Source organism: Callospermophilus lateralis, chromosome 4 (genome assembly GCF_048772815.1).
Source record: "Callospermophilus lateralis isolate mCalLat2 chromosome 4, mCalLat2.hap1, whole genome shotgun sequence".
In the NCBI taxonomy this organism is placed as follows: domain Eukaryota; kingdom Metazoa; phylum Chordata; class Mammalia; order Rodentia; family Sciuridae; genus Callospermophilus; species Callospermophilus lateralis.
The window spans coordinates 166,400,517-166,420,157 of record NC_135308.1 but is presented as its reverse complement, the minus strand read 5'-3'; the positions used below and the strand labels follow the sequence as shown (position 1 = coordinate 166,420,157).

The following is a 19,641-nucleotide window of genomic DNA, read 5'->3' as shown; positions in this document are numbered from 1 at the left end:
GGAACTACGTATGGAAATTGCAAAACAAGAATTAATCGTCCATGCCCGGGAAGCAGCCTCCAGGGTCCTGAGTGAGCTGAGCGGTAAGTTTGGCTCCAAAGCCTCCCCTCTGTGGCCTGGGTCCTCTGTGGGGGCTCCTCATGACTTCCTCTTGCCTTCCAACACAGACCGGCAGATGTCCGAGCAGATGGCCTTGGATGCCCGGAAACGAGAGCAATTTCAGCGTCTAAAGGAGCAGTTTGTGAAGGACCAGGAGGTGGGTGGGCCCAGCCTGCAGGTCCTGGACCGGAAGGTGGGTGGGCCTAGCCCCCTGGGTTCTGGCTGCTGAAGCCCCATTTAGCAAACAGGGCTGTTTGTTGGGTAGCGACGCCTGGCGGCCCGACAGGAAGAACTAGAAGATGACTTCAGCTATGCTCGTGAGGTCCGGGACCGAGAGAAGCGGCTGACAGCCCTGGAGGAAGAGCTGGACAGGAAGGCCAGGTGGGGCAGCCGCAGGCACAGGCGCAGTGCAGGCTTAAATGTCAGTGATGGCTGTTTAATCTCAAGGAGTGCAGCCATGCAGTGTGGTGCAGAGGCTGGTGCGTTGAGCCACGCCCCTGCTCCATGCTGGGGCCGCTGACAAGCTGGGTGCCCTCGGCTATCTAGAGTGCCCTTTGCTGGTTGGCATGTCACATGGCATGATTGGTGTCTAGGCTCTTTATCTATTTGTTTACCTTAAAATTATTTATTTTGGGGCTGGGACATAGCTCAGTTGGTAGAGTTCTTGCCTCGCATGCAAAGGCTCTGGGTTCAATCCACAGTACCACCAAAAAAAGAAAAAAGAAAGCTTAGTTTTACCTTTATAAACTTTTCCCATTGTTCTGGGAATGAACCCAGGGTCTCACGAATGCTAGGCAAGTGCTCTACCACTGAGCTGTACCCCACTGTCTTACTTTTAAACAGCTCCTATTTATCTTAACCCTGTCACTGGCCCAAAGGGACAGCCCACATCTGGTGTAGCTCCTGAAAGTCTGTCTCCTGCAGTACATTAGTTTGTCCCATGAACTGGGAGTTGAGTCTTCCAGTGGAAGACTTTCATCCCTTTGTGAGGGGTGGCCACTTCCCTGCGGTGTCACAGGACGCTTGCTGTGCCTGCTTCTGACACTGTCATGGACCTGGTGAGGGTGTGCCTCCTGTGTGTGCTGGGCTTGGGCTGTGTGGCTCTCCATGTGAGTAGCCTTCTGCTTACCCACACAGGGAACCAGGCAGAGGCCCCTTCCCCACCCTGTGGTGGTCAAACTAGGGCGAGCCAGTCCAGGTTTGGGTCCAGCTGCCTGCTTGTGGGAGGCTCAGAATCACTGGGTTTGTGTGGGTTTGCTCTGGGTGCTGTTGTGTGTCCGTCTTCAGTTCTGTGGGGTCTGAACTTGTAGAGCAGGAGAGTGCTCACTGCATCTGAGTGCGGCTGCATCTCCCGTCAGGCTGGGCCTCAGCTCTGTGCTTAGTTCCTTACCTCAGGCCGTGTAGGTTCTCTGGGTATTGTTCAGAGACGTTTGTCTAGCCCTGACTGGCCATCTGCCGGCTAGGGGCCCCTACGAGACTGGCCCACCCAGGGAGCCCCAGGGGTTCTTGGGGGAAGATGGAGGATAGGGGCCCCAGGAACATGCCCATGGGAACATTCCTCCTTGCCTGGGGGTGCCCACAGACAGTGCAGTGACTGGTGACTGTGTCCACTCTGGGTATGGCTTCAGGCAGGCACTGGTGGACCACTATAGCAAGTTGTCTGCAGAGGCAGCTCGTCGGGAGCAGAGGGCACTGTGGAGAATCCAGAGGCACCGACTGGAGAGTGCACGGCTTCGTTTTTTCCTAGAAGATGAAAAGCGTGTCCAGGTATTGTCGTGACATTAAGTAGCAGCTCTTTGAAGGGTGCCATGTGTGTCTGAGCTTCTGAAATGGCACAGGGCTTGTACCCCTCCTCAGCCTGTCACAGGCGCTGTGCTGTCTCTGCGTGCCAGATGCAGGGGGTGACCAGGCATGTGCTGATCCAGCATAAGCACCATCACCAGCGTGTGTGGGCAGCAGGGCTGTGGCTTCCATGGGCCAGGGAGGCCCTGTGGAGAGTGCTGGGCTAGGTGCCAGCTCTGCTGGTCGGTGCACAGATGCTGCTCCCTGTGTCCCACTGGCTTAATTTCAGGAGATGCTGAACAACGTGGCTGAGGCTTGCCAGCCCCAGGAGCTGCTGGGTCACCTCCCAGGTACCTGCTCCCAGGTAAGGACTAGAGCAGGACTGAGGGCCCCAGTGGGAGAGCTGAATGTGGGGAGTGGGGTTAGATGGCTCTGGGAGACCTGAGACCAGGCTAGGTCAATGCCCTGTTGCAGGTCACGTCTCCAGGCCCCGAGCACCCAGACAGAGGTCCTACCTGTAATTCAGCACCCACAGAGCTGCACTTGGCTGCCTGGGATTGTCCAGGCAGGCCGAGTGTGCCCACTACGCAGACCATTGAGTCTCCAGCAGTTGGGGCTGGTGGCTCGGGGACCAGGCTGGCAGAGGGGGCTGAGCCGTTCTCTGCTGGCCTCAGCATCACAGACTTCCTGCCCTTGGGTCCCAGCGCTGAGCAGCCTGTTGAGACCAACAGGGCCCTTCCCCTGGAGGAGGCACTGCAGACCATCAGCTCAGACCTGCCTGCTGTTTCCCCTGGGGAGGCCCATGCCACAGCTAGTACACAGCCTGCCCAGCCACAGGAGTACGACTTCAGCACCGTCCTGAGGCCAGCCGCGGCCACCTCACCTTCCTCAGGTCCCCTCCAGGCTGTTGAGAGCAGCTTGGACCCTGAGGAGCATGTGCCATGGGAGGCCACACATGAGGGCACACAGATGGCTCTGTCCCCCCCACTCAGGCATGTCACCTCTGAGGAGGGAAGCAGCCGGCCCACAGGGCAGCTCCATAGGCACGTGTCAGATGCCAGCATCAGGGTGGGGGAGAACATGCCAGACGTGGCTCCCTCCCGGCCACGGTGGAACGTCCACGGGCACGTGTCGGATGCCAGCATCAGGGTGGGGGAGAACATGCCAGACGTGGCTCCCTCCCGGCCACGGTGGAACGTCCACGGGCACGTGTCAGATGCCAGCATCAGGGTGGGGGAGAACATGCCAGACGTGGCTCCCTCCCGGCCACGGTGGAACGTCCACGGGCACGTGTCAGATGCCAGCATCAGGGTGGGGGAGAACATGCCAGATGTGGCTCCCTCCCGGCCACGGTGGAACGTCCACGGGCACGTGTCAGATGCCAGCATCAGGGTGGGGGAGAACATGCCAGACGTGGCTCCCTCCCGGCCACGGTGGAACGTCCACGGGCACGTGTCGGATGCCAGCATCAGGGTGGGAGAGAACAGACCAGAAGCTGAGCCCAACCCACCCTGGCCCCACCAGAGCCCCCCTAGCCACGTGTCTCAGGTAGGCTCAAGCCTGGAAGTACAGAACCCTGCCCTGGAACATGGGCCACAGCTACCTGCAGACACGGAGCCTTCCATCTGCTGTCCCAATGTGGGCAGCCTGCAGACCTTGCCCTCTGCTGCGTCCAAGTCCAGCACTGTGGGAGACAGTGTCTCTGAGGAGCCAGGTCAGGGTGGAACAGTTGGTGGTCAGGCTGGGGGCGTTGGGGCCCACACACTGGGGAGGGCATAGGAGTGTGGAAAGTTGCCCCCAGGTGCCAAGTCTATTAACCAGGACCAAATGCATTGTGGGCATGTTTGGGGACTCCTGGGCCACCCATGCTGTGTACCCTGGGCAGATGCTCAGCTCTGATGTCCCTTCCACTCATTTGTGTCCACTCAGGTGCAGGGAAGAATGGTGACAATGATGACCTCTCTCCAAGCTGGCCTCCAAACACTCAGGTTGGGAGGACGCAGCCTGGGGAGGGGAGCATGCAGTTTGAGTTTCCAACACAAACCCAAGGGGGCCTGGGAGCAGCTGCTGGGTGGGGTGCCCACCTTGAGTTTGGATTCTCAGGAAGGCACAGCTGCCCCGAGCAGCCCCGAGGCAGCAGCTGAGGTGGAGGCGCAGCGCTGGGGCAAGGAGCAGGCCTATGTGGCAGGCCTGGCCAGTCGGTACCGCCTGGAGCAGTACCCGGACAGCTACGAGTCCATGTGTGAGTCACTGTCCACCCGCTGGTAAGGCAGGAGCCCCAGGCCAGTGCGCCTCCATGCTGCAATGACAGCTGCCTTGTTCTCTGCAGCAGAGGCCCCCGCTGCCCACCTGGTACGCCACGTGCTTCCCCGGGCCTTCGCCTTCCCCGTGGACCCCCGGGTGCAGTCGGCTGTGGACGAGACCACTGTGCAGCTGACCGAGCTGCTGACACTGCCGGTGCTCATGCAGCGTTCCCTTACTGCCCCGCTGGCTGCCCAGTGAGTGCGCGCCCCTCCTCGCCCTGCCCGCCATTGCCCGCCCCCTCGCCCCGCCATGACCCCGCCCCCTCGCCCCGCCCCAGCGTCTCCCTGGTGAACAAAGCTGCGGTTGACTACTTCTTTGCGGAGCTGCATCTGGAGGCGCACTTTGAGGCTTTGCGGCACTTCCTGCTGATGGAGGATGGGGAGTTTGCCCAGTCCCTGAGTGACCTGCTCTTTGAGAAGGTGACCCTGGATGTGGAGTTGGGGGGAGTTGTGCCAGAGGGGAGCCCCACAATAGTGGGAGTTTGGTGCTGGCCCAGGGCCCACCCTGGTTGCCCTCCAGACACCACAGCCCCTGGCAGCTTGGAGCTTGGCTGCCTGACTGTGGGACAGCCTGGGGATTGGTGACCAGGCAGGCACCAGGCCTAGCTAGGTGGCCTGGCTTGTACTTGGCACTCCTGGGGACTCTGTCCCTTTCCTGCCTCAGCTCGGGGCTGGGCAGACACCTGGGGAACTGCTCAACCCACTGGTCCTCAACTGCATCCTGAGCAAGGCCCTCCAGTACAGCCTCCACGGGGACACCCCACATGCCGACAACCTCTCCTTCGCCCTCAAGTACCTGCCTGAAGTGTTTGCTCCCAATGCCCCGGATGTGCTGAGCTGCCTGGAGCTCAGGTACAAGGTCAGCAGCACCGTGGGCAGGCGTCACAGGGAGGCCTGTCCTGTGGGGCCAGCACTGACCAGGGCTTCCCGAGCAGGTCGACTGGCCCCTCAACATCGTCATCACCGAGAACTGCCTGAGCAAGTACAGCGGCATCTTCTCCTTCCTGCTGCAGCTGAAGCTCATGATGTGGACGCTCAAGGACATCTGTTTCCACCTCAAGCGTACAGGTGAGGTCTTTCTGGAGCCACCTACCCTGTGTGGGGGCTCCAGGCTGTGCTCACCCTCTGTCCTCTGCCAGCCCTGGTGAGCCACGCAGCTGGCTCGGTGCAGTTCCGCCAGCTGCAGCTGTTCAAACACGAGATGCAGCACTTTGTGAAGGTCACCCAGGGCTACATCGCCAACCAGATCCTGCACGTCAGCTGGTGTGAGTTCAGGGCCCGGTTGGCCACAGTGGGTAACCTTGAGGAGATCCAGCGCGCCCATGCAGAGTACCTGCACAAGGCTGTCTTCAGGTGAGGCCCAGACACCCACGGGAGGGACACTGCAAGGCCAGCAGCCTACCAGAAGCCCTGCCCTTCCCTAGGGGCCTGCTCACGGAGAAGGCAGCACCGGTCATGAACATCATCCATAGCATTTTCAGCCTGGTGCTGAAGTTCCGCAGCCAGCTCATCTCCCAGGCCTGGGGCCCAGCCAGTGGCCCCCGGGGTGCCGAGCACCCCAACTTTGCTCTCATGCAGCAGTCCTACAGTACATTCAAGTACTACTCCCACTTCCTCTTCAAAGGTGAGCCTTCCCCTGGCCAGGCAGGGTGGGGGCAGCCAGGCACAGGCAGGGCAGAAGCCTGAGCAGCCCGCTGCCTCCACAGTGGTGACCAAATTGGTGAACCGTGGCTACCAGCCCCACCTCGAGGACTTCTTGCTGCGCATCAACTTCAACAGCTACTACCAGGACACCTGAGGAGCCTCTCCTGGGCAGGGGCTGGGCCAGGAAGGAGGCAGAGCCACCACAGGCCTGAGGAAGCTGGTTTTTATTTAGGGACCTGGCCCAGACTTTCTTTGAGGATGAGGTGGACAGGGGGCTGCCACTGCCACCCCAAGGCCTGGCGCCCTCTGCATCTCCTGCAAGGAGGTGGAGCCCTTGTCCCCACACTCGGAGAGCTGGGCTCGGGCAGTGCTGCTGAGCTGGCTTCCAACAGAGACTGGTCAGGGTCTGACTGGAGGTCTCTGCCGTCATGGAGAGAAGCTCAGGGGCAGCTGGCACATCTCAGCAGCTCAGCAGCACTGAGCGCCTCGGCAGAGGCCCAGGCACTACGAGGATCATGTCACACACAGCTCTGCTGCCCAGAGTGGGGGCTTGCTGCTGTAGGACTGTCCCCCAGGGGCTGCCTCCGCAGCCTCAGAGCCTCCAGCCGCTTCCCCATCGCTGTGGTAAGGAGATTCCAGCAGCTTCAGCACCCGCCGTACCTGGAAGGAGAGTCCAGGTGAGGGATGCTGGCCAGCCCACCTTCCCACGGACAGAGTGGGGACAGGGGCATGCTTACCTCTGAGAAGTCCCCCTTCTCGGCGGCCTCGATGGCGCTCTGTGCGATGTAGTTCCTCAGGACGTACTTGGGGTTGGTGGCCTTCATCACGCGCACTCGCTCTGCCTGCCAGGCAGCCACATCGCCGGCACCCTCCATGTCCCTCACCAGACGGACCCTGGAATCACAGTCCAGCTGCTCTTTCAGCAGGAGCAGCCACAGGGCGCCCATGCAGGATCATCTGCAACCACCTGAGCCGTGGCCGCGGCACAGAGCAGCAGGCACCCTGCAACCCTGTGTTCGGGGCTCACCGGTATTCCTGCAGCCAGTCAGCCCAGCGGCCCCTGTTCCTGCTCTGCAGCTCCTCGGGGCTCAGCTGCTCCAGCCGTGACTGCTGCTCCACGCGGTCCAGCTCCCTTGCCAGGTTTGCCTGGGTGCCAATGAGTGCGAAGAGCTGTGGGTTCGACTGTGCCAGCATGAGCATCATGGAGAGCTGCCTGGGGGAGGAGGCATGAGCCTGCAGCCAGGGCCGCTATCCTTTGCCCCAGGTGGGCACCAGCTACAGGTCTGCTGCTTGGGGTGTCAGCCCACATGCTAACAAAGCGTGTCCTCCTGGATAATCACCAGCCCCAGAGCACAATGCCTGTCACTCCCCACTAAACTCCTTTCTGTGTGACCAGCCTGTGGTTCTTATTCAGAAGCTACCACCTCGTCCTGAGTCCGAACATCATTTTGCACACGGCATGCCCATTCTGTTGGGAAACGGCAGGAGGTGTGGTCTGCCTGGGGTCTGAGTGCGGCAGGCTCTTGCCAGGTATACCACAGCTGTCCTGGAGGCCCACTATCCCTATCCAACCTGTGCCCCACCCACATCCGTATCCCTGGGTTTTCCTCTGACCAACAGGCCCAAGTCACAGTTGGGACCTAACTGCCCCCATTCCCAGGAGGAGGCTTGTGTGGGTCCCTTAGGACTATCCCCAAGATCTTTGTTTCTGAATGCCCCTCCCCTTCTGAAAGCAAACCCCATGGTAGAAAGACCCGAGTACCCACCGGGGATCCATCTGGGGCCGGAAGGCAAGCCTCAGCTCCTCCAGGGAGGCGCACTGCGAGGTCAGGGTGGTCAGGAATTCAGCCAAGCCAGGTGACTGTGGCTCGAGCGGGAAGGAGCTCAGCAAGGAGAAGGTGTTTGTGAAGTCAGCACCTGTACACAAGCTGCTCAGGTGGAGGCTGGTAGACGCCAGCCCCACACTCCCTCGAGGCCAACCCACGTCCCCTCTGCAGTGTGTGCTGGGCCCTGACTCCTCAGCTACCACCCATCGCTACCGTTTCCTGTGACTCTGCAGGTTGTCCCCGAAACAGATAACAACAGACACAGCTGTCCCTGCCTGCAATGGGAGCCATTGCCACCCTCAGCCTTGTGTCAAGGCTGGGCACAGGAACCATGGCATCCCCTAAGAAGGAAACTAAAGAAAACAAGGGACCAAAGCAGCATGCTCGGGCGGGGGTGGGCAGGGAGGTCATCAACAAGAGCAGTCATGGAGAAACGAGGGACAGAGTTCCAAGACACAGAACATAGAGCAGAACAGTCCAGGGGCTTCCCTTGGTGACTGTCTGCACTCATGGATCCAGAGACAGGTGACAACATGCTAGGGGCTCACCTGAGACAAGATGAGACTCCTAAGCCATGTGACCCAAGGGGCTGAGGCCACTCTGAAGTCAGACAAAACAGGCTAGGCCCAAACCATTATAGAGACAGCACAGCCCCCCCCATCGGGAAGATGTGGAAGTGACCAAGCATACAGTTAACGAAGCTGGAGGAGAAACAGCGGCTCCACAGCAGGTGCTGGCTTCTAAGAATATGGCACTCTCAGTAATGCGCAGACCATCTGGGCAGGAGCAGGGAATACCCTAGCTCTGAAGTGCACAGGGGCTTCTGGCGCGGGCATTGTCTAGGCCACAATGGGATGAAGCGAGATACCACTTCAGTGCTCTGTGTCCTGTTAGTTTCATTAACAGGAAGGAAAAGTGTGAATTATAGTTTTTGGTGGTACCAGAGATTGAACCCAGGGGTGCTCTACCGTTAAGCTACATCCACAGACCTTTTTAAGATTATTTTTAATTCTGAGATTGTCTTGCTAAGGTGCCCAGTCTGACCTGGAACTTGCCATCCGTCCTGCCTCAGCCTCCCAGTGGCTGAGATTTCAGATGTACACTGCCACATTCAGCTTAGACACCATACTCTTCATCTACCACAGGTTAAAAAAGAGATCACAAGCAAAATTATAAAGTACTTAGAGCAACATGCAGCAAGAGCTGTGCTCAGAGGGATGTGTACAACAGTAAATATGTACATTTTAAACAATCTAAAATCAACTATATAAAAGCAAAACAAAACCAAAAAGAAGAGTAAAATAAAAGACCAAAATTAGCAAAAGCGAAAGAAATCTGTTTATAAGGATCAGAGGGGAAATGAACAGTGGGAAAAGTAAAAAAGACAATGAAAGTAGGAGTTGGTTCTTGTAGTAAAAGATCAACAAAATTGGCTGGGCGCACGTTTGTAATCTGAGCAGCTCAGCAATGGTGAGGCACTAAGCAACTCAGTGAGACCCTGTCTCTAAATAAAATACAAAACAGGGCTGGGATGTGGCTCAGTGGGCGAGTGTCTGAGTTTAATCCCCAGTACCCCCTCCGGGAAAAAAAAAAAAATCAGACAAGAGGAGGGGATGCATCAAATGTGCAAATGAGTGAAGGGGGAATTCATGGAGGACACTGCCCACTCTCATTTGTGAAGTGCCCATTGTGGAATGGGGCCTGCAGGGGCTGAGGTGGAGCTCCCCTTCAGACAGGAGGTTCTGCCAGGCACAGTGGCCACACCTGTAACGCCATCTGAACAGCTTACTGGAACCTTGTCTCACAGAGGAAAAGAGCCGGGAATGAGCTCAATGGTACTGCACCACTATGTTCAATCCTCAGTGTCAAAAACCAACAACAGAACCCAAACCAAACCAAAAAGACTAACAATGCCTCTGAAACTTCAGTGGGGGGAAAGGAAGCAGCCTGTAATTCAAAGGCCAGCTTCTGCCTGGATGTCCATGCCAGGCACTACAAGGAGACCACAGGCCAATATCCCTCAGGAACACAGGGACAAAAATCCTCAACAAGAGATTAGCACACCAAATACAGGAACTGTACTGAGTATTAACAGGACTGCACTTCACGACCAAGCAGGATTCAGCAAGGAAATATGGTTGGAGGAGTACAGCCACATGATCATCTTGATGGACAACTCCAACAGCCTTTCCTGGTGAGAACAGTGAATCAGGAATAGAAGAGCTCATTGACAAAAGCTACATGCAAAAGGCCCACAGCTGATGGCATGCTTGATGGACAAGGGCAGGTTTTCCCCAAGACCAGGAACAAAGTGAGGCTGCCCCACTGTCACCATTTCTGTTCAACATGGAGCCAGAAGCTTCGGTAAATTAAACACAGTCAGGCAATCCTGCCAACTACCTACAAAAGAAATGGAAGCAGGGACCAGACTGGTGTCTGCACGCTCATTTACAAAGCAGCACTGTGCACACGATAGCCAACAGTGGACGTAACCCTCGCCTGCATCAGCATCCTGTGTGAAGCCAAACATCCCTCACAGGACGGGATGTTACTGGGCCTTAACAGGTCTGGCCAGGTGACCTGTAATCCCAGCAGCTCGGGAGGATCGCAAAGCCAGCCTCAGCAAAAGCAAGGCACTAAACAACTCATTGAGACCCTGTCTCTAAATAAAATACAAAATAGGGCTGAGGATGGGGCTCAGTGGTCGAGTGCCCCCAAGTTCAATCCCCAGTACCAAAAATAATAATAATGATAATAAGATCTGGACATATGCTACAAGAGCCAGTCATGGTCACACTTGGAAAGTGGAATGGTGGGTGTCAGGGCTGTGAGGGCTCTAAGGGTTGGAGTTTCAAGGAGGCCAAGTTTGGGTTCAGGATGGTGGTGGTGGCTGCATGGCATTCAGACGTGCTCAAAGTCACTGAGTATGTATCTCTAAAATGGTCAATAGGGGTCAGGCCTGGTGGCCCAGCTGCTGAGGCAGAAGGATCGTAAGTCCAAGGCCTCCGCGACTTAACAAGACGTTGTCTCTAAAAGGACTCAGGGTGCAGCTCAGTGGTAAAGCACCACTGGGTTCGACCCCAGTACCTGCCCCCCCACAAAAAAAAAAGGTGAAAAGGGAAAATTGCGAATTTGCCCCCAGAACTGGCTGCAACGTGTGCCCACTCACCAGTCTGGTGCATGGTCTCCAGGAGCCTGGCCACCAGTGCTCCATCCCCGTCCTGTGCCACCCGTATGAGGCCGAGCTTACTGCGCATCTTCTGCAGGTAGTGCCTTTGGAACTCGGAGTCAAACTCCTCCTCTAGGGCGGCTTCAGCAAGTTCGCAGGGCAGCTCGGGCGCCAGTGCCTCTGCCAGCTTCCGTAGGTTCCACTTGCACACCTCGGGCTGCCTGCTGTACGAGTAGCGCCCGGCGTCGTCCGAAGCATTGCACACGTGGTCAGGGTCGTACCTGCCACACAGGCCAGACTGCAGTGCTGTGAAGGACACACCCAGAGGGCGGGCCCTGTGTGGCCACCACCCGTCCTGCCCTGACCTGGATGGCCCTGGTTCTTCTGCCTACACCTCAAGTGCAGGAGAGCTGGGCTCTCCTCAGCCCGCCAGGGGCCAGACAGCCCTGACTTCCTGCTCAGCACCTGTGCCCAACCCCACAGGGGAGGGAACCTTTCTAAAACGCACAGACAGCTCACACTGCTTTTGCTCAAGACCCTCCGGGAGATTCCTGCTTCCAGGAATGGCCAGTCAGGCGTTGTTAAGAATTAAACACTGAAAAAAGACTGGTGCACACAATCCCCTCGCCCCAGGTCAGATGCTCCCTGCCTTCCCTCACCCTGTGACTGCGGCTGGGGTCTGCACCTCAGGGGTTAGTTCCTAGGTGGGCAGCAGGCTGCCTATAGCTCACCACTTACAGCCCAAGGGACGGCTCACCTGTCCAGGAAGCCAAAGGGCCCATAGTCAATGGTAAGCCCCACGATGCTCATGTTGTCAGTGTTGAGCACGCCATGGCAGAAGCCTACACACTGCCACTCGGCCACCATGCGGGCTGTGCGACGTATCACCTGGGGAAGGACAGGTGCTGACAGCTCCCTCCCTGGTCCTGCCCCACCCCACCCACACTCACTGTCCACCCACCCCACGAAGCCAGCAGTGTTTCTGAGTGATTCCTGCTCTCCAACAATGTCTGGGGGTCTCTACCCAGGCCCCCTGTAGTCCCTGCTCAGTGTTGCAGGAGAGGTGTGTCTGGGTGAGCTGGCACGTGGAGCCTCAGCTGCCACTTACATCACCTTCCGTTCCTCATATGCTCACCATTTTGGTTTTTAACCAAACCAGAAAAATCAGGCAACCGATTTGGTTGGGCAGACTTGGGCCCGTTATAAAGGCCCCATGGGGGGCTGCGGATGTGGCTCAAGCGGTAACACGCTCGCCTGGCATGAGCGGGGCACTGGGTTCGATCCTCAGCACCACATAAAAATGAAAAATAAAGATGTTGTGTCCACCGAAAACTAAAAAATAAATATTAAAAAGTTCTCTCTCAAAAATAAATATATAAATAAATAAAGGCCCCATGGGTACCAGTAAGGAACATGCCACCTGGCACAATGTGCTGGGTCCAGGCTGAGGTGCCCTGCAAGCTGCTGCCTATCCACACTGGGTGCCACAAGATGGGGTGTGCCCACCAGCCCTGCTGCTCACCCAGCACTCCTACCACATGGTGCCCCCCAACTAGTGCTGCTGGAGAACAGGAGTCTCAGGATGCAGGACGGCCTCCAGGGCCCTCACTGCTACCATGCCCTGGCCCAGCAGGGTCCTGCATGTGTCTTGCTTCGTGTCAGAGCACAGGTGCTCCTGAGAACTGGGCAGCACTGTCCTTTCGGCTTCACTGTCAGACCAAGGCTCAGAGGGATGGAGCAAGCTGACCAGACCACCTACCCCCACCTGTGCCATGTGGCTGAGCTGGCCAGAGGAGGGACCGACACCTGCTTAGTGCCACTGCTGCTGACCTGTGGTGCCCCAGCACTGCCACTGGGCAGATGGCCTGAACCTGCCCTGGCTGCAGTGGCTCCATGGTGGTCTGGCCCTTGGAGACGACCCCTGTGTACCTTACCTGGCCTGGACCTGCCTCTTTCCCTCTGCCCACTGAGGCTGCAGGCTGTGGGCCAGACCAGGTGGTAACCTGACTGAGCAGACGAGTGTGCTGTCTGTGGCAGGGGCAGGGGCCCAGACCCAACTTGGGCAATCCATGTCTCCCCCAGATGACAACAGGCCAGTCCTCCCCTCCAATGCGCTCCCCAGGCCAGGGCCTTGCTGGCTCCTGCAGATATACCCAGCACACAGAACCCTCAAGGAAGCTCAAGTACCATAGTGCCCCAGGCCCCAGCAATGCTCAAAGCCTGACTAGTGTGCTTGCCAGCTGCCCAAGCCAGAGGGCTGCAGGAGAGAGGATGGCTCCTGGGTACAAGCTTTGTCCATGGCTGAAATGACTGTGTTCAGCAGTGGGTTGGGCCCTGCTATGGTTCAGATGGGAGTGTCCTCCAAAAGTTTATGTGCAGACATTGCAGGAAGGCTTACTGTGAAGTCACTGGGTTGGGAGAGCCCTGGCCCAATCAGTGCATTGATGGCCTGTGGGAACTAGCTGGTGGTAACTGAAGGCACAGGGTGTGGCTGGAGGAGGGGCCACTGGGGTATGACTTTGGGGTGTATATCTTGTGCCTGGTGAACAGAGCTCTCTCGCTCTCTGCTTCCTGATGCCATGTCCTGAGCTCCTCCCTCGTCACACCTTTCTGCCATGATGTCCTGCCTCACCTGGGGCCCTGAGGAGTGGAGCCAGCTGACTTAGACTGAGACCTCTGAAATCATGAGCTCCCAAATAGACTTTTCCTTCTCTAAAATCAGGTCTTTTGGTCACAACAGCAAAAAAACTGACTGAAACAGGCCTCAAGTTCCTGGGCATAGGGGCCCATGGGTGCTTGGCCTCCACCTACCTCTCGGAAGAAGGCCACGTTCCTCTGCACATGGTCGCTGCAGTGGGCGTGGGCAGCCTGGATTTCAGGGTAGAAAGAGCCAATCACATAGTCAAGCATCTGGACTCTGATGTCATTCCGTCCCACGCTGGGACCAGTACGCCCCGTATGCTCATCAGCAGGCTTGAAAATCTCAAAGGATCCAAACCTGGAGGGAAGACCCAGGTGTTTGACAATTCAGAGCCCCCAGCACCTTGTTAGAAAAATAAAAAAGAAGCCAGCTGAGGCCCTGCAGGAAAGCACCCTGGTCAGGCAGCAGGCCACCAGCTCTGAAGGCCCAGGTGCACCTGGATCCTGGCTCATTTTCAGGCAGACAGTTCCTATTCTGGCAGCCTGGGGCCCAGAGATGGCCACAGCTTCTCCAGCCCTACTCCAGCATCCTGGCAGGGAGGACAGGGTGGGCTCTGGGCTGCAGGCGGTCTGTTGTCATACTGGGATTGCTTCTGGCAACTAGTGGGCCGAGGCCGAGAGGCTGCGGGTATTGCAGAGACAAAACAGCCTCCAGCAAGCATCATCAGAGCCACCACAAGGCAGACCTGGGCCCTGGTTCCTCCTACTCCCCCTCTGGTCAGAAAGGCCAGACACCCTCACAGTCTATCTCAGGCATGAGCAGCTGGTGGCTGTCGGGGACCTGGCAAAATGGGAGAACCACAAGGTGAGCCCAGCTCTTGGTCCAGGGAATCAGTTCTGAAGGTGCTAGAAGTCAGGCAGTGAGGTGATGGCAGAGATAAGATGAGGATAATGCTGAGGTTTCTCATGGTCAGAAACAGCTTTACAAATATGGGAAAACCAGCCAGATGCGCTGGCCCATGGCTGTAACCCCAGTGGCTTGCAAGACTGAGGCAGGAACAAGGCCCTAAGCAACTTAATGAGACCCTGTTTCTAAATAAAATATAAAAAGGGGCTGGGATGTGGCTCCGTGGTTGAGTGCCTTTGGGTTCAATCAATCCTCAGTACCAAGCAAAACAACCTTCCACAGCACTTGAGAGATTGTGGTGAACTCATTATTGTTTTCAATAAATAAGATGTTTACATGCTGTTCCCAGCTGTCCTGAGATGGCCTGAGAGCTGTGAGCACACCTGGTGCTGTGGCTTCTTGAGGAATGTGTGGCCCAGGGCCTGGGGTAGGAAAGCACCAGAAAGGACTCTGGTCACTGGGCAGCTGGACTGCATCTGGACAGGTAAGGATGACCACAAGGACTACAGCACACCTGCTTTTTATCAGCCTGTTTGTTTATGACACTGAGCCCACTTCCTTGGTCAATTTTAGGTAGTTCCTTATCTTACACTCCTAGGAATCTCCTTTTGGACAGCCCCTCCTCCCAGGCATGGTCCTGTAGGGGTCCCTCTGCCCAGCCAGCCCCACCGTCTACCAGGATGGGACAACCAACCTCCTGCACTGAGTCTCTCCTGGGGCATGGAATACCAGTCTGCTGGCTCCTCTGTTCTGCGTGACCTTCCGGCTGCACAAGCGCAGTCTAGGACTCTACAAGCAGGCGTGCAGGCAGGCCCGGAGGACCAGCATTACCTGATGAAGGTGGGAGCCATTCGCAACACAACTGTGCACTTTTCGTGTTTTGGATTACCATCATAGAACACGTCACGCACCACCGTGGACTCAGATGTGACGCAGGCCCCAGCCCGTGTGGTGGGAACCCCCAGGTGGAACATGGCCTCACTGCAGAGAAATTCCCGGATGCTCGACCGCAGGACTTTGCGGCCATCGGCCTGTCTGAAATCAAACACAGAGGCCAGTGCCTGTCAGACAGGTGTCCACTTGAGCAAAGACACACCCAAACAACCCTCTCAGCCAAATGGTTCTTGTGCAGCTCCAACAGCACTGTGAACAAAGGCCACCTCAGACGACTCCAGACATTGTGTGCCCAGGTATAAGAGCCACACAATCCAGCCCCGTGGAGGACAGAGAAGACCCCACTAGCCCCAAGCACACCCTCGAGCCTGCAGGCTTTACTCACAGAAATATATTGATTTATCCACAGAAATGTTCTTATTACAATGCACAGATACACACCAGCACTATTTGCAGTACAGAGAAAACTGAATCAGCCCATGAGAAGGTGAGCTTGGAGGCTCCTGCTCATCAGGGTGGGGTGAGCTGCCAGAGATGGGCACCCCAACAGCTCCGCCCCCAGCACCACCAGCAGGGAGGCCAGGCCCCAAGCACCCAGTGGGCAGAATAGCACATGGGCACACGGTGGCTGCATCTGCTCCCGGTGACAGGCCCAGGGAGGTGCTGCCCATCAGCCAGCAGCCCGAGAACAGGCCACAGCAGCAGAACTGCACTCTGCTCTGGTCCGCCTTGCACGGCCTGAACTTCTGCACCGCGCCTGTTTCTTTTGGACGGGCCATGTCTAGGTCATGCTGAGCTCCAAGGGCCCTGTCCAGAACCCATTCAAACCCACAGTATGCCCAGGGAAGGGCTGTGGGGTGTAGTTGGAAACACAGCAAAGGCAGATGTCAAAGAGCAAGCCCACCCGGGAAGGTGAGGAGTGTGGCTTCCACCTCAGCTGGATACTGAGGGAGAGGGTACCACAGGGGGGACTGCTGTCCACAGGCATGAGACTGGATGCTGGGCTCAGCCCTAGACTGGTTGGTTCTAGGGGCCAAGGGCCTTAGGTGCTGGGTGTGGGAAGCCAACCTTACGGGTGACTGAGTTACACTCCCCAGCTGGGTGCTGAGGCGCTCAGTCACAGAAATGGGTGTGTCTTGCTACAGCCCCACGGGTGAAGCTAGGCTCACCTGTTCCTTTGTAATATAACCCCTTGGGCTGTTTAGGATAGAATCCTGCATGGGAGTGCCTTGTGTGTGTCCCTTCTCTTACCCTGCCCTTGGGTGTGGCCTACCCAGGTGTCAGTCAACCTGCTGACAGTGGACATCATGAAGACAGACTCAGCCCCCTGAAACCTGACCCCTGGCCTCATTTGAATAGCTTCTCCTCAATAAAAGGGGTCAGCGCGTGCTCTCTCTTTCTGCGGACCCTTAAGGTCAGAGGAGCCGTCACAGCGACCCCAAAGAAAAAGGTATTTGTGTCTCTTGTGTGGTTATTTCGTGAGCCCAGTTAGGCCAGTTCAACTGGAGTGACCCCTGAGCCTTTTAGTCGCGAGAACAGAAAACCGGCAGCTGGGCAGACCTGGACTCGTGCGGCAGAGGAGGGCTCAATCGAGGCTCAACTAACACTTCTGGAGACCTAGTGGGGCCAGGCAGTGAACCAGGTTGAGGGGTGACGGTGCCCACCTCGGGTGCCTCAGTCTCATCTGCCCCTTACTTGCCATCTCCTGGGCTCAGAGGAACTATGCCAGGGCCTATATCTCCCAGGGCACGCCACCCCTCCTAGCTATGGGAGTTGCTCCTTAGCCCAGCAAGACGCCTCCAGGTTGCCCAGAAGCCAGCACAGTCCAGCTCACCTGGAATCTGATAAAACCAGCCAGGTGTCCCGTGAGCCCTGTGGCTTGGGCTGCTGTGAGTCTTGTGTTGGATATTCATACTGTGGTTCTGACTTTTGCTTTGTGAACCTAGTCCCGGGCAAGTAGGCACACTGCCTTGCTTTGGGACGGAAGCCCAGGTATTGACTTTCCTGAGCTGGCCGGTAGAGGCCTGTCCTGGAACCCCAACAGCCACAGTAGGCAAGGGTGAGAACAACCCACCTGCCCCTCAAAGTCACACTTAGAGGCTCACAACCACCTCAGTCTCATCTAGAACTGCTGAGGCCACAGAAGTGTAGGCCGAGCTTGAGCAAGGGTCCAAAGACCCCCTTCCTCTTAAAGGGAAATGTTTTAGAAGCTATGGTAGCGCACACCCAGGTCCCTGTTACTTGGAGGCCAAGGCAGGACAACGGCAAATTTGGGGCCAGCCTGGGCAACTTAGCCAAAGTATTTCACCATACCTCAGGTTTTAAAACACTGAATAAAACCCCCCAAGTCTCTAAACATAAAAAGCGTTTTCTGGGGCTGGGGCTCAGTGGTGGGCACTTGCCTAGCATGTGTGAGGCACTAGGTTCAATCCTCAGCACCACATATAAATAAATAAAAAATAAAGATACATCTATCTATTTATCTATTTTAAAGCATTTTCTGAGGCAGGGTGGGAGAACATCTCACCTGCAGCACTAATAAAGAAAAGAAAAAGCATCCTCCAATAGAAAACTGATTTATTTCACAAGCTGGTCTTTATAACTGATAAAGATGAAGCATCATCAGGATGAAAGCATGAACTTTAAAGATGCTCAGAAAACGGTCTCTGAACACTGTCCAGAAGATGCCTGTAAGCAGGTTGCTGGGGACCACGCACAGCTCAGTGGACTTGTCAGACAGAGCTAAAAGGTTGCAACCTGGGAGATGAGGAAGAGCCAGTCATTCAGAGGGTCTGGCCTGGGAGATGAAGAGGGAGGGTGGTTTGAGCTGGTGGACATGTCAGTGGCTAGAAAGAGAAGGGATGAAAGCCTCAGATTTGGAATATCTGACCATTGAACATAAAATGCAGGTTACATCTATTTTTAAGTCACTGAACAAGCACAGAGCATGAGCAAATATGTGAACGGCAGCCTGGCACAGTGGCACACACCTCTAATCTGTGGCTCAGGAGGCTGAGGCAGGAGGATTTAGAGTTCAGGACCAGCCTTGGCAACTCAGTGAAATCTGGTCTCTAAACAAAATATAAAAAATGGCTGAGGATGTGGCTCAGTAACAAGGCCCCTTGGGTTCAATCCCTGGTTCACAAGCAGTGAAAAGCAGCACAGCAGAACAGGTGCTGTGGGTGTCTAGGAGGCAGGCCTGCCATGGGACAAGCTCTACTGGGATAGGCTGGTTCCGACCACCTGTGTGCCTCCACAGGGTGACCAGAAAGGGCTGGCCCAGGAGAATGCACACCGGGAAGGTGGGTCTGAAGAGCTTCTGTCCCCCAGAGGGTAGGGTGAGCCCACAGGCCTCTGTGAAGGAACACCAGCTGAGATGCTGCGGGGAGGGAGGGCGCCCAGGTGGCACTGGAGGAAGGAGCCCGGGCCTGGGAAGCCCGGGTAAACAGGAGCCTCATGGCAGTGATTCGTGGAACTAGCTCTAAAGTCCTCTGCGTGTCATGAGGACAGCGTGGATGGCCATCAGTGCTGTGTTCTTAACGGAAAGATGCTTCATCCGACAGAAGGGGCAGCGGGACCGCCCCGCACCGCCAGTCAGCAGGAGCCCAGGCAGAGCCTGGGGCGGTTTGTCCCTGGTCCCTTCGCCAGGACACGCTACCCACCACGACACCCTTCCAAGATCAAGGCTGGCCCAACTCAGGAGGAAAGCGCTACTGGGCAAGAGCACGTCCCAGCCGCCTCACTGAAGGGCGCGGGCGCGGCCGAGGGTCACCCGCCTCCCCGAGGCCCCGCGCACCTGGAGAAGGGCGTGGGGCCGGCGCCCTTGAGCTGCAGCTCCCAGCGCTCGCCGGCCGCCGTGCACACCTCGCCCAGGTACATGGCGGCGCCGTCGCCCAGCTGCCCCGCGAACTGCCCGAACTGGTGCCCGCAGTAGCAGTGCGCGGCCGGCTCGGCGCCAGGCAGCAGCGCGTTGCCGCTGAAGAAGAGCGCGGCCTCGGCCTCCGCCTCCGCCTCGCGCCCGGCGGCCTCCAGCCCCAGCAGCGCCAGCGCCGACCTCGACAGCGCCACGACGCGCGGCTGCTGCAGCGGAGCGGGGCGCGCGCGGCTGAAGCAGGCCCCGGGCACGAGCCGCGGCGCAGACGGGGCACCCTCGGGGCCCGGCGGCGGCGTCTCCACCGGCAGCAGGCGCAGAGCACGGTTGTCGAAGCGCAGCCCCGCCAGCCAGCGCGGCGCGGGCTCCATGGCGGCGGCCCAGGCAGAGCAGGGCGCGGGCGGCGGGCGGCCCAGAGGCAGCGACCAGACACCGGCGACTGCGAGCGAGGGTAGACGCGCAGCCCGGAGCGAGGCCATCCGCCGAGCCGCGCCGCCCGCCGGAAG

The 19,641-nt window shown here is 57.4% G+C and overlaps 2 protein-coding genes across 4 annotated transcripts in view; one reads left to right on the top strand and one right to left on the bottom strand.

The window, feature by feature from the left end:
• Tubgcp6 (tubulin gamma complex component 6) overlaps positions 1-7,220 on the top strand; it is a 23,640-nt gene extending 16,420 nt beyond the window's left edge. The window contains exons 11-25 of one of the 3 annotated variants that reach the window (XM_077109342.1): positions 2-83; positions 168-256; positions 365-480; positions 1,728-1,866; positions 2,171-2,245; positions 2,356-3,595; positions 3,811-3,869; positions 3,985-4,123; positions 4,211-4,379; positions 4,463-4,604; positions 4,849-5,043; positions 5,120-5,252; positions 5,324-5,537; positions 5,609-5,808; positions 5,891-7,220. In XM_077109342.1, the coding sequence (XP_076965457.1) occupies positions 2-83; positions 168-256; positions 365-480; positions 1,728-1,866; positions 2,171-2,245; positions 2,356-3,595; positions 3,811-3,869; positions 3,985-4,123; positions 4,211-4,379; positions 4,463-4,604; positions 4,849-5,043; positions 5,120-5,252; positions 5,324-5,537; positions 5,609-5,808; positions 5,891-5,982 (3,084 nt within the window). In that variant the 3' untranslated portion in view covers positions 5,983-7,220. Of the gene's footprint in view, position 1; positions 84-167; positions 257-364; positions 481-1,727; positions 1,867-2,170; positions 2,246-2,337; positions 3,596-3,810; positions 3,870-3,984; positions 4,124-4,210; positions 4,380-4,462; positions 4,605-4,848; positions 5,044-5,119; positions 5,253-5,323; positions 5,538-5,608; positions 5,809-5,890 lie in introns of those variants that run through there. The other 2 variants (XM_076855521.2, XM_077109343.1) reach the window with 2 other exon arrangements.
• Selenoo (selenoprotein O) lies at positions 6,037-19,641 on the bottom strand. Its single transcript, XM_076855520.2, has 9 exons — positions 19,061-19,641; positions 15,202-15,405; positions 13,635-13,821; positions 11,581-11,711; positions 10,824-11,104; positions 7,595-7,745; positions 6,856-7,041; positions 6,566-6,722; positions 6,037-6,488 (listed from the first exon to the last, which is right to left on the bottom strand). The coding sequence occupies exons 1-9, from the start codon at positions 19,612-19,614 to the stop codon at positions 6,333-6,335; spliced, it is 2,007 nt and encodes a 668-aa protein (XP_076711635.2). The 5' UTR covers positions 19,615-19,641; the 3' UTR covers positions 6,037-6,332.